We start from the raw sequence: 13,088 nt of genomic DNA, 5'->3' as shown, positions 1-13,088 counted from the left end.
TATTTATCAGTTTAGATTATTTTTTAATGCTTCGCTAACTATCAGAAGACAGTAACCGGTTTTAAATTCCAGTTGCGCAGATGGGGCACGTTGTAACACTGCGTTACAATGTGCTATTCTATGACATTAGCGATGTAATTTACACTATTTACTTTAATGAATTTTAATGAGAAACAGGTGAATAAAGACTGACAGTCAATGTTTAATGTTAAGAAATTATTGTTTCAAGACATGTAAAGCATTTTGGCTCGTTTATGTGGGCCGTCCCAAGCATGGTTGCAATGTGTTCATTGTCAAACTCCAAAATCAGATTATTTTTAATTCTTAAAAAACGCCATTATTTTATTTGAAATAAATAATTATTTTATTTTGTTTACAAAATATTTTAGTTTGTCTTGTATATTTTTTTCATTCGATCAGATAACATTTTAAGCTGTTATATGGTCATGTTACAACGTGCCCCTCAGATGTTACAATGTGTTCCACCTACGGGGCATGTTGTCACATTTCACTTCCAATTTTTGAGGGTAAATAAAGAAAAACGTATACACTGTAATTATGAAACAAAGCGACATATTTGTACTAGACAAGTGTGAAATTACTGTGGATAAAAAAAATATACTCTGAACCCCATGTGGATTTACACAAACTGAGAAAGTCAAAAAGTGTTACTTTGTGCCCCGCTCTCCCCCTACTCTGTGCGTTCGTCCCCTGACTAATAAAATGCATAACATATTAAAGTGTCTTTGGGTTTTCCATGTTTTCAACAAAATAAAAGCGGAAAAATCGAGGGGTTATGACCAGTGCTTAATTTGTAAGTGAAACATTGCCGGATCCAAATCAGCAGTTAAAAGGCGCCGTGACCGACACTGACAATACAACTTCAGTTTTCCCGGAACATTCAATGACGTCACTAAACGGTGATGACACAACTATAAGAGCATCGTTCACAAGTTTCTGCATGGACCTAACTATACAGCCTAGGTTTTCAAGCCCTGTGTCAAAAATGGGTCGCCAGGATGATTAAGGCAAATATCTGTAAGTTAGGCTACATTAAAAATAACAAAAATTGTTTCCATAAAAATAAAATACAATCATAATCTATATAGAAAATGTATAAATATGCAAAATAGGCCTATATCTGACATAAATAATTAACAGATATAAAACAGATGTGAGGCGCGGCGATCCGCTAACAATTTCACGGAAAGGAAACCGAGAACCGAGATGACAGAACGCGCATCCTGTTTGTTTGCTTAATTACAAAAACACGGAATGTTCTTTTTATTGCGAGTGTGCAAAAATAAAAGTAAATATTTACATTTACATTTAGTCATTTAGCAGAGGCTTTTATCCAAAGCGACTCACAAATGAGGACAATGGAAGCAATCAAAACCAACAAAAGAGCAATGATACGCAAGTGCTAGCCTATAACAAGTCTCAGCTTAACATAGTACACATAGCAATGTTGTTGTTTTTTATTATATAGGCCTAATAAATAAAATGAAAACAGATCGAATAGAAAAAGAATAGAGCAAGCTATAGTGTTAGAGGCCTTTTTTGCTTTTGTTAATTGTATAATAAATAAAAAGAAAAGAAATAGATAGATAGAATACAAAAAGAATAGAGAAGCTAGTGTTAGTTTTTTTTATTACTTTTTTTTTTTAACACTTTGCGGATTGTTTTACTCTTATCTGTGTGATCAAAAATGGAGTAGGCTATATGTGTCAGCTGTTTGATCGCGCCTCACACACACACACACACACCACACATTCTAGCAATTCAAACTTGCCATCGCAGTCTGTTCATTATCAAAATAAAATACAGTCAGCCAAACATATCAATTTAAAGAGTCCGTAGTAGTATAACCGGTCTACAGCTGCTGTTATGCCAAGTGCATTTTTGCGTATGTGAAGAGGATGATTTTTTCCGTCGATATGCGAACGCGCATGAAGCCTACATTATGAATAATAGTTTAACATTGAAATATAATTGCGAATATGGAAACATTGGATTTGTGCCGAATGAGAGAGGTACGTGAGCCCAACGGTACTTTCAGTTTCGCTTTGTTTTGGTTTCTTTAGCTTTATATTTTTTTCATTCTTGATCTGTTCTGCATACCGTTACATTTAAATGATTTGTTTTGGAGTGAGGGGAACTAGGCTATGATTATAGTGTTTATAATGTTTATACATTATAATATTTCACTTTATTTGGTATTATTTCTGGTATTTCTGGTATTATTGCACTCTCTCCAAACGGTCCGCTGCTCACAGAAGAGTGGAGAGAGTTGGTTAAGCAGTAGCACCAATCAACGAGAGCGATTTTGAATTTAAGAAAGCTGATTGGTCAATAATATGGTAAGGACCAATACATAATCTACAAATCATGCTCCAAATACATCTACATAAACCCGCAATCTCAAAGCGCCGCCATTACTGTCTAGAGTGCATGGAATGGTGCGCTGTGATTGGTTGAGCGGATATATTGCATTCTGCAGAGAAGGGAGACTGGCGTTTGTCGCGGTTGGGAAAAAAAGGGAGAAAATATGACAGAATAACTCGGCAGATATCGCATTTTGCGTAAAATTAAAAATTGAATTTTCAATACCGACCAGATACAATACTGATTTTGGCGGAAACTCAATTTGAAAAAAAATGGCGTTTATCGCGTTTTGGAACCAAACTCTTCATATGTACCTGTGACATGCTGTTGATTACAAAAGGCAATGATTTTAACATCCCTCCGTTTATAAAAATGAACAGCTCGCAGTGCAATAAACTGAAAGAAATCAGCATTTATCATACTTTTGTAAAAGTTCATCTATAACCAAAACATAGTAACTAGAGATTCCTTGAATGTCGCACATACAGTACTGTTCTTTGATTTCTTAAAGGGATAGTTCACCCAAAAATGAAAATTCTGTCATTAATTACGCACCCTCATGTCGTTCCAAACCCGTAAGACCTGATATTTTTGAAGGAATCTGAGAGCTCTCTGACCCTCCCATAGACAACAAGGATATTACCACGATAAACGCACAGAAACATAGCAAGGAGATCGGTAAAACAGTCCATGTGACATCAGGGGTTCAACTATAATTTTACGAAGCTACGAGAATACTTTTCGTGCACAAAGAAAACAATAATAACATAATTTATTCAACAATTCTTCTCCCCAATTTGCCGTCTTCCGCCATTTTGGAAAGTACCCCAGAATGTAATCAACGTAATGAGCGTTATTTACGTTCAGCATGCACACGCTTTATCCTGAACGTAAACAGCGCTGATTACGACAGTAACTCGAGGAGAAGGACTGCTGAGAAAATTATGTTATTATTGTTTTCTTTGCGCACAAAAAGTATTATCGTAGCTTCGTAAAATTATAGTTGAACCCCTGATGTCAAATGGACTGTTTTACCGATCTCCTTGCTATGTTTCTGTGCGTTTATCGTGGTAATATCCTTGTTGTCTATGGGAGGGTCAGAGAGCTTTCAGAAAACATCAAAAATATCTTAATTTGTGTTCGGAAGATGAACGAAGGTCTTATGGAGTTGTAACCACATGAGGGTGAGTAATTAATGACAGAATTTTCATTTTTGGGTGAACTATCCCTTTAAGCATTTGTCATATGTCTTGTTTTTCAGCGGCCTCCGATTGTTCCAGTTATTTCCGTCTGGGTGTGAATGGCGGGACCTATCAGCGGTGTGAGTTCACTACGCTGTGTTACGCTCCATCATGGGTCTGTGATGGCGCAAACGACTGTGGAGACTATTCAGATGAGAGAAACTGCCCAGGTGAGCACACGCATACTATACTTCAGCCGTGAGCTGCATTTCAGACCCTGTGAAACTGACGTCTTTCCTGGTCTTTTCCTTTTAAAGTAAAGAAACTAAAACCTTTTTTTTTTTCAATTAGGTATATGTACAGTAGACTTAAGAGATTATTTAAATGAACAAAACAGCCTTTAAACCTCTAAGCACTTCTCTCTTGTTTCTTTTCACTCATCAGATAAGAAAAAGAGAAAGTGTCCATCAAACTTCTTTGCTTGTCCCAACGGTCGCTGTATCCCTATGAGCTGGACCTGCGACAAGGAGAACGACTGTGAGAACGGAGACGACGAGGCGCACTGCGGTGAGTTTGTGTTTCTGTCATCGACTTCTGCTGTGGTTATACCGCCCCCTAGCAATACACTACCCCTTATTTTTGCCATTTTTTATTATTTTGACATTATTAATAAACATATGTGACCCTGGACCACAAAACCAGTCATAAGGGTCAATTTTTCAAAATTTAGATTTATACATCTGAAAGCTTAATAAGCTGATAAGCTTTCCATTGATGTATGGGTTGTTTTAAATACCCCAGCGACTTAAGACTGGTTTTGTGCTCCAGGGACACATATAGTATGTTTATTAGCACGTTTTCCTCATAGAAGTTTGGCTACTCCTTAAATTTGGTATTTAAAATGGGGACATACTGTGGATTTTATTGTTTTTATATAAAGCTGAATAAAATGGACTTATCCTAACCTACAACTTAAAAAAACTAACTAGGATTTTAAAAAAAGACATTTTTTAGGATTAAAAACATTTTTAATTTATAAATGGACAAACAGCAGGAAGTGATTAAAATTGCAATTGTATTAATTAAAAACAGCATCAAATAGTACATTTTAAAGTGTAAAGAATAGCGTGAATAAAGAATCACAGACAGTAGGAACATAGATTTAGACACAAGGAAAACGTCTCAGGTTACTTATGTAACCATGGTTCCCTGAGTAGGGAACGAGACACTGCGTCCTCTAGGGGTCGCTATGGGGAACGCCTCGTCGTGACCCGTGTCTGAAGCATACATTGAAAAAACACCAACTCGTTGGCCGGCGACAGCCATGACGTCACTACCGGTGCGACTATAGTATAAATAAGCGCCGGGAGCACACATCATTCACTTCTTCATCTGAAGCTTGCGTTCGAAGCATGGCAAGAAGCCTAGAGGACGCAGTGTCTCGTTCCCTACTCAGGGAACCATGGTTACATAAGTAACCTAAGACGTTTTCACCAACTTCATATTTCAATTTGACTAAGCTTAAATTTTATCCTAGTGTCGCACCGGTAGTGCCGTCATGGCTGTCGCCGGCCAACGAGTTGGTGCTTTTTCAATGTATGCTTCAGACACGGGTCACGACGAGGCGTTCCCCATAGTGACCCCTAGAGGACGCTGTTCGAAGTTCCCATGAAAGGGAACCAGAATCCAAATGCATGAAGTTTAATAATAATAAAAAAACAAAATACAGAAGCCAAGAAAACGGAACTATACTTAACTAACTCAACTACTATGTATGTATTCTTTTATTATATGCCTTGATAAGCTTTCTTTAAAGACGATATATAAAATACATTTTTGGTCACTCTTTAGTTTGGGGATCAATTCTGACTATGAAATAACTATTAACTACAACTTTTGCCACAATAAACTCCTAATTTGCATTTTTTAAAATATTTAGTAAGGCCATGTCCACACGTACATGGGTATTTTTATAAACTGAGTTTTTCCTTCTTCCGTTTTAAAAAAAATCTCCGTCCACATGAAAACGCAAAAGCATGCTATGAAGCACTGTCAAGAGCATGCCAAGCCAACAGGTGGCGATATAATCTCAACCGTGAAGCCATGTTGGCCAATCAGAAGCCTGAAAAAGTTTCCAGTAGGCGGAGATAACAGCGCATGCTCCGACGTCACAAGCCAAAAACTCCGGTTTCGCTGTCTACACGATAACACTGCAACCGGAGTTTTTGAAAATCTTCATCCTGGCAGGCGTTTTCAAAAATGTTTGGTTTCAGTGAACTGGTGCTGCATTTGCGTGTGGACGCACGGCCTAACCGCGTAGAAAAAGCTGCGGTTTTAAAAATAACCGCGTTCGTGTGGACAGGGCCTAAGATAGTTGTTGCGTTTATGGTATGGTATGGTGTAGGATTAAGGGATTTAAAATATGCTCATGCAGAATAAGACATTAATATCTGCTTTATAAGTACTAATAAACAGCAATTATGCTAGTAATATGCATGCTAATAATCAACAAGTTTATAGTGAGAACGGGTCCCTAAACAAAAGTGTTACCAAACTATTCTTTATTAATAGTAGTAGTAGTATTTTTAAACATAAACTGAACTAAATACAACTCAAGAGTAAACATGATGCAAGTCAACATTACAAAACAAAACTCTTTTTATGTATTCTGTGTCTTTGTGTTTTTTTTTCCGCATTTATAAACATTTCATTTTTCCATATTAGGTTTTGTCAGATATATATCGCTTAAATTTTGTTCCCAGCTTTGCACAGTTCATTTGAGGTCAGTCTTTGCAGAATGTTTGAAACGAGTTCTTTCTGTGAAGAATCTTTTGAATAATTTACTAACGGCTCACTTAATGATTCTCCTCAGATAAGTTCTGCTCGGCGACACAGTTTGAGTGCGGGAATCATCGCTGTATTTCCAACGGCTGGGTGTGTGACGGGGCAGACGACTGTGGAGACGGAACAGATGAGGACAGCAGATGCAGTGAGTGCTGATCCTTAAAACAGCATGAAATAGGACTTTTCAAAGTGTGACCAATAGCGTGACTGATGAATCAGAGAACAAGACCGCATCATAGATGAGAGTGATTTTTTCTCTGTGTTGCTGAATGGTGTGTGTTTTTAACTCAGAGAATAAGACGTGCAGTGCGGACGCGTTCCACTGTCCCGACTCACACAAGTGTGTCCCGCAGCGCTGGGTGTGTGACGGAGACAGAGACTGTCCAGACGGAGCCGACGAGAGCGTGAAGGCCGGCTGTGGTGAGCCATCACAAACATCATTCGCTTTGGTGCAAATACTGCGTGAATCACTCACGTTCGAGTGTACTGTTGTTTCTTTTTCACTCAGTGTTCAATAACACGTGTAAAGCGGGAGAGTTCATGTGCCAGAACAGACAGTGCATCCCCAAACACTTCGTGTGTGACCACGACAACGACTGCGGCGACGGCTCCGACGAGTCTCTGGAGTGCGGTGTGTTCCTGATTATATCAAACCAAGATGATTATCTCATAATTACCATCATTAATGAGATGAATTATGACTAATGATTTGTAAGATGTCAATACTTGACTCTCACTTGAGTTAAATCAAGGCCGTAGTCATACAAAACAAATGTAAGTACAGAACAATTAGAATTGTTCCGAGTATTTGTATACAGAAATTGTCTCTCTACTTGCACATGAATAAATGAGTTATCATTTGAAAATATTGCAAATTTACAATACAGTATATATTGATATGTTTACACTAGACATTCATATGGAAATGAATGCAGGAGAACGGAAATATAGGCACGTATGAATACATTTTATTTTATCACGTATTAAAAAGAAGCCCTAAACTGTGACGTCATATATTCCTGGTTATAAGAGAAAGGAAAACTTGAAATCGCATCATATGACCCCTTTAACAAAAACTATAATAGTCAAATCAAGTCAAATCACCTTTATTTATATAGTGCTTTATACAATCCAGATTGTGTCAATGCAGTTTTACAGTATTAAACAGGAAAAGAGTGTGACGATATTGCAAGAGGAAGACAGTAAACACTCAGGGAAGCTATTTTACTAATTTGGTAGCCATAACTACACAAGTGCATGTTTTTAATCATTTCGACTTCACTGTATTATTTGTGCTCATGGGTCTGTGTTTGTCTTTGCAGAGTATCCTGCATGCAAGGCCAATGAGTTCCGCTGTGATAACGGCCGCTGTCTGATCCAGAAATCCTGGGAGTGTGACGGAGAGTTCGACTGTCACGATCACTCAGACGAAGCTCCCAAAAATCCTCACTGCAACGGGCCTGGTATGAACTAAATGCTAATCCGGCTGGATATCTCTGGCCCCCTTCCAAATGACAAAGCTCACCATCTGTTCAACAGTCTGTGTGGCTTCATGCTACCAAAGTGTGAAGGAGCACTGAAAGAACTGAGAGCGTTTGGGATAAACTAGTGCTGAGTCACAGAACAATGCAGACAAACTGAAAAATCAGTATCTTTGAAAAGGCTTTGGTTACAGTAGAAACCTGCAGGGCCGGGCGAATCTGTGCATGCATTTAACGGTTCTCTCTCTTTTTCTTTCAAGCAGAAAAGAAATGTAATGACACGGCGTATGCATGTGGGAACGGTAAATGCATCAGTGAGACGTTACTGTGCAATCACGATGATGACTGTGGCGACGGTACAGATGAGCTGAACTGCTTCATTAATGAATGCCTGAACAGTAAACTGAGCGGCTGCTCTCAGCAGTGTGAGGACCTGAAGATCGGATTCAAGGTAAACATTTCTAGATCATGTTTCATGTTTTACAGCATACTTTTATTTATTTCATTGTTCTTTACTTTCACAATTCATCTTTTTGTAAATTTGCCCATTGCACTGCCAGTATTTTTTCTCTTTATTAGTATTTTGTTAATTTAACTCTTTCCCCACCTGCATTTGGAAAACAAAGAAAAGAAAAAAGCCAACACTAGCATTTTTGATCATTTTCACAAAACTTCACAGTCCCACTTGCTGGGTCGACATTTCATTGGGAAACATCAGGCAGTTTTGATTTATATGCTGTTTAATGTTTGATGATTGTGCTATTTCACATATGCATTTGCTTACTTTGCCTTATTTTGATCCCGAGATTCAGTACTCTTTCAGAAGATGAGTTATAGCGCGTCCAACCGTACAACAGTGAAAACAGGAAAATTCCACCAATGGCAGGGAAAGAGTTAAACATCCCTAATAAAACATAAATTGTTGCCTTGATGGATGTAAACTATGGTCATGCACAATATGTGCTTTATAAGTACTAATAAACAGCCAACATGTTAATAATAGTCATGCTAATAAACTAATAGTGAGAATTGGTCCCTATACTAAAGTGTTACTAAAGTGTGGGTACGAGACAAGGGTAAAACGATGAAGTCTACAAATAAAAAGCATTTATAAAGTAGCAAAAAGTGCAGTAAATAATATAAATCAATTTATAAATCAGCCAAAAGAGTGTATGAAGTAAAAGATGCATCCATTTGTGCCTTTGTTGGTTCCTTCATATAAATGCAATCAACACTGCGATCATAAAATGAACAGGTATCCCTCACACTGGCACAATCCGATGCTTACCGTTCTTGCGTGTTCCTCTCTCCAGTGCAGGTGCCACAATGGCTTTAGACTGAAGGATGATGGGAAGACGTGTGTAGATGTGGACGAGTGCTCCACCACGTATCCCTGCACACAGCACTGCATCAACACACACGGCAGCTTCCGCTGTGTGTGTGTGGACGGCTTCCAGCTCAGCCCCTCCGACCCCACCGTCTGCAAGTCCACCTCCGGTACGAGGCAGACGGCCAATCTGTCCAGGACATTTGTGACCGTGTTGCATTGTAGGACGGTTAAACTAGATACTTGGCTTGAGGGCCGCTTGTGAAAATACGAAAAGTACACTTTCCAAAGGAATTCAGCACTGGATTTGCCATTTGCAATGTAGATCAATCATTATAAAAGAAGCATTCGGATTTGAGTTACAAATAGTTCACTTTTTAAATAAGTGTCATGTTATGGTGTTTCTTTTTACTGTCATTGGTCTTCATTTCCTCTCGCTTCGTTGTATAGACGAGGAGCCATTCCTCATCTTTGCTAACCGGTATTACCTGAGGAAGCTCAGCTTGGACGGCTCAAACTACACACTTTTAAAGCAGGTATGATTTGACACCAGTTGTTCAAACATTTCGTTCCAGTTGTTTGCCTGGTTCCTCATGAATGCTGTTCATTCGCAGGGTCTGAACAATGCTGTTGCGTTGGACTTCGACTACAGGCAGCAGATGATCTATTGGACGGATGTGACGACTCAAGGCAGTATGATTCGACGCATGCACATCAACGGCAGCGACGTTCAGGTGATTTGCATGCAACTGCATTGTGTTTTGAATATTAAAGGGATAGTTCATCCCAAAATTAACTTTTGTTGAAAATGTACTCACCCTCAGGCCATCCAAGATGTACTCTAGATGAGTTTCTTTCTTCATGGGAACAGATTTGGATAAATGTAGCATTCCATCTCTTGCTCAGCAATGGATGCTCTGCAGTGAATGGGTGCCGTCAGAATGAGAGTCCAAACAGCTGATAAAAACACTACAATAATCCACAAGTAATCCACACCACTCCAGTCCATCAGTTAACATCTTGAGAAGACAAAATCTGTGTTTGCAAGAAAGTCCTCTATCCATAATATCGTAATCTCGCCTGAATCAGGAGAGAAATCTGCACAGATCAAGCACTGTTTACAAGCCAAAATGGTCCAAAACAGTCTAGGTGTGTGGTTTTTGATGTGAAAGACAACAGGAGATGGACTTTTTCACTGGAGGAAGTGTTGTTATGCATTATTGAGTCGTATTTTGGCCAAAATCAACAAATAAAAATAAAAAGTTAAAAAGCCAAGTAATGGTTTTGTTTCTTACAGACACGCAGCAGACGTTAACTGATTGTTATGATGATTTTATCAGCTGTTCGGACTCTCATACTCATTTAAAAACAAAATCTTTTCTGAAGCTGGACATTGGTTTGACTCTGCTGCAGGTTCTCCATCGCACGTCTCTCAGCAACCCTGATGGTCTGGCTGTTGATTGGGTCGGGGGTAACCTGTACTGGTGTGATAAGGGGCGGGACACTATTGAGGTGTCGAAGCTGAACGGAGCATACAGGACGGTGCTGGTCAACTCGGGACTAAGGGAACCCAGAGCCATAGCTGTGGACATCCGCAATGGGTAAACACTGAAAATGCCTTAATTGCTTTCTTTTTCCATTATTTTGTTCCCATCTTCCTGTTTGTGCTAATAAAGATCATAAAGTGTGAGTGTCTGTCTTTGTCAGGTACCTGTACTGGTCTGACTGGGGTGATAATCCTCATATCGGCCGCATTGGGATGGACGGCAGCAACAGAAGTGTGATCATACAGGACAAGATAACATGGCCCAACGGTCTCACTCTGGACTTCATCAATGATCGCATCTACTGGGCAGACGCCAGAGAGGACTACATCGAGTTTGCCAGCTTAGACGGATCCAACAGACATACAGGTGAAGACCAAAACTCAAATATAAGCTATTCTGTGAAGGGGTCACAAGTTATCAGAGCTGTATTTTTTTACTTATTTTTTTTGTATTCAGTACAGCAGCAGGACTGACTATAAACTGTAGTTAAGAGGATAGTATAAAATAACTTACACTTTAGCAATTTACCAATTTTAGCATATCTTCCATATGACTAGTTGAAAAATAAGCAAAGCAAGCTTTTCATGACTGGATAACTAATTGTTATACAATCATAAAATAAAAAAATATATACTAATGATTTTTAAGAAGTCTCTGATGCTTACCAAGACTTCACTTATTTGATAAAAATACAATATTAATAGTAATATTTTGAATTATTATTATAATTGACCTGTTTTCCATTTTAATATTTTTTTAAATATAATTTATTCCTGTGATCAAAGCTGTATTTTCAGCATAATTTCTCCAGTCTTCAGTGTCACACGATCCTTCAGAAATCATTCTAATATGCTGATTTGCTGAGAAAGAAACATTTCTGATTATTATCAATGTTGAAAACAGATGTGGTGCTTCATATTTTTTGTGGAAACTGTGATACATTTTCAGGATTTTTTGGATGAATAGAAAGTTCAAAAGACCAAAATTAGTTTGAAATATAAATAGTTTTTAACATTATAAATGTCTTAACTGTGATTTTTGCTGATTTTAATGCATCATTGCTTAATTCTCACTTACCCCAAACTTTTGAACAGTAGTATATAAAATAATTAGTGCTGTCAAACGATTAATCGCATCCCAAATTAGCAGTACACATACATATATTATGTAAACAAAAACTTTTATTTGGGATGCGATTAATCGTGATTAATCGTTTGACAGCACTAAAAATAATATATTATGTGATAATATAAAGTATTTTAATTCTAAAGTCTGAATTAAAATAATAATTGTAAAATTCCTACAAAGTGCTTCAGTGAACTTTTAATGTGCTTCTGAGGAGAATATTTTATCTTCGATTATGCAAGGTCGCTGTGTGATGTTTGTGTAGTAAATAATCCCTGTGTTTGTGCTGCAGTTTTGACTCAGGACATCCCGCACATATTCGCCATGACTCTTTTTGAGGAGTACATCTACTGGACCGACTGGGAGACCAAGTCTATCAACAGAGCTCATAAAACACTGGGCACCAACAAGACCATGCTGATCAGCACCTTACACAGACCCATGGACGTCCACATCTACCACCCCTGCAGACAGCCAGAGGGTCAGGACACCACTGTCAAAGACACACTTCACTTACTGAGGCCAGCTTAGATTATCTTTTTTTTTATGCCTTGATGTTATAGGTAATTAATGACAGAATTTTCATTGTTGGGTGAACTAACCCTTTAAACCCAGTCTAAATCAGAATGACACGTACCACATGTTCCTCCACATCTCTCATCAGTTTGTCTGCAAGAACGACAAGTGTATCCCTTTCTGGTGGAAGTGTGACACCGAGGATGACTGTGGCGACCGATCCGACGAGCCTGCCGACTGCCGTGAGTGATGTGGATTGTAGGAGACACATTTTCTCCCTGTAGCAGTTTTATGCCTTGATGTTATACGTTTAATGTAGCGCTTTCTTGTCTCCCGCTGTAGTCACAAATCACCCGTGCCAGACAGACAATGGCGGCTGCAGTAACTTGTGTCTGCTCTCTCCGGGCGGAGGTTATAAATGTGCCTGTCCCACGAACTTCTACCTGGCCGCTGATGGGAAGCAGTGCATGTCCAACTGCACCGCCAGCCAGGTGAGCGCGTGATACTTGACCCAGATCATGACCTTAGACTTAAAGGGATAGTTCACCCAAAACGAAAATTCTGTCATTAATTACTCACCCTCGTGTCGTTCCAAACCCGTAAGACCTTCGTTCACCTTCGGAACACAATTTAAGATATTTTTGATTAAATCTGAGGGCTCTCTGACCCTCCCATAGACAGC

General features: G+C 38.8%; 1 protein-coding gene across 1 annotated transcript in view; it reads left to right on the top strand.

The window, feature by feature from the left end:
• The window catches only part of lrp1aa (low density lipoprotein receptor-related protein 1Aa), a 200,204-nt gene that overhangs the window by 143,281 nt on the left and 43,835 nt on the right, over nucleotides 1-13,088 (top strand). Inside the window, exons 46-59 of the mRNA XM_016541471.1 lie at nucleotides 3,647-3,796; nucleotides 4,011-4,133; nucleotides 6,439-6,555; nucleotides 6,702-6,830; nucleotides 6,919-7,041; nucleotides 7,733-7,873; nucleotides 8,155-8,342; nucleotides 9,205-9,388; nucleotides 9,669-9,754; nucleotides 9,833-9,952; nucleotides 10,632-10,819; nucleotides 10,926-11,131; nucleotides 12,183-12,371; nucleotides 12,749-12,901. Coding sequence (XP_016396957.1) covers nucleotides 3,647-3,796; nucleotides 4,011-4,133; nucleotides 6,439-6,555; nucleotides 6,702-6,830; nucleotides 6,919-7,041; nucleotides 7,733-7,873; nucleotides 8,155-8,342; nucleotides 9,205-9,388; nucleotides 9,669-9,754; nucleotides 9,833-9,952; nucleotides 10,632-10,819; nucleotides 10,926-11,131; nucleotides 12,183-12,371; nucleotides 12,749-12,901 — 2,097 coding nt within the window. The remainder of the gene's footprint in view (nucleotides 1-3,646; nucleotides 3,797-4,010; nucleotides 4,134-6,438; nucleotides 6,556-6,701; nucleotides 6,831-6,918; nucleotides 7,042-7,732; nucleotides 7,874-8,154; nucleotides 8,343-9,204; nucleotides 9,389-9,668; nucleotides 9,755-9,832; nucleotides 9,953-10,631; nucleotides 10,820-10,925; nucleotides 11,132-12,182; nucleotides 12,372-12,748; nucleotides 12,902-13,088) is intronic.

Source organism: Sinocyclocheilus rhinocerous, unplaced genomic scaffold (assembly GCF_001515625.1).
Source record: "Sinocyclocheilus rhinocerous isolate Xijiao unplaced genomic scaffold, SAMN03320098_v1.1 scaffold1449, whole genome shotgun sequence".
In the NCBI taxonomy this organism is placed as follows: domain Eukaryota; kingdom Metazoa; phylum Chordata; class Actinopteri; order Cypriniformes; family Cyprinidae; genus Sinocyclocheilus; species Sinocyclocheilus rhinocerous.
Note: the sequence above shows the minus strand (reverse complement) of the source record. Positions and strands in the feature narration are given on the sequence as shown.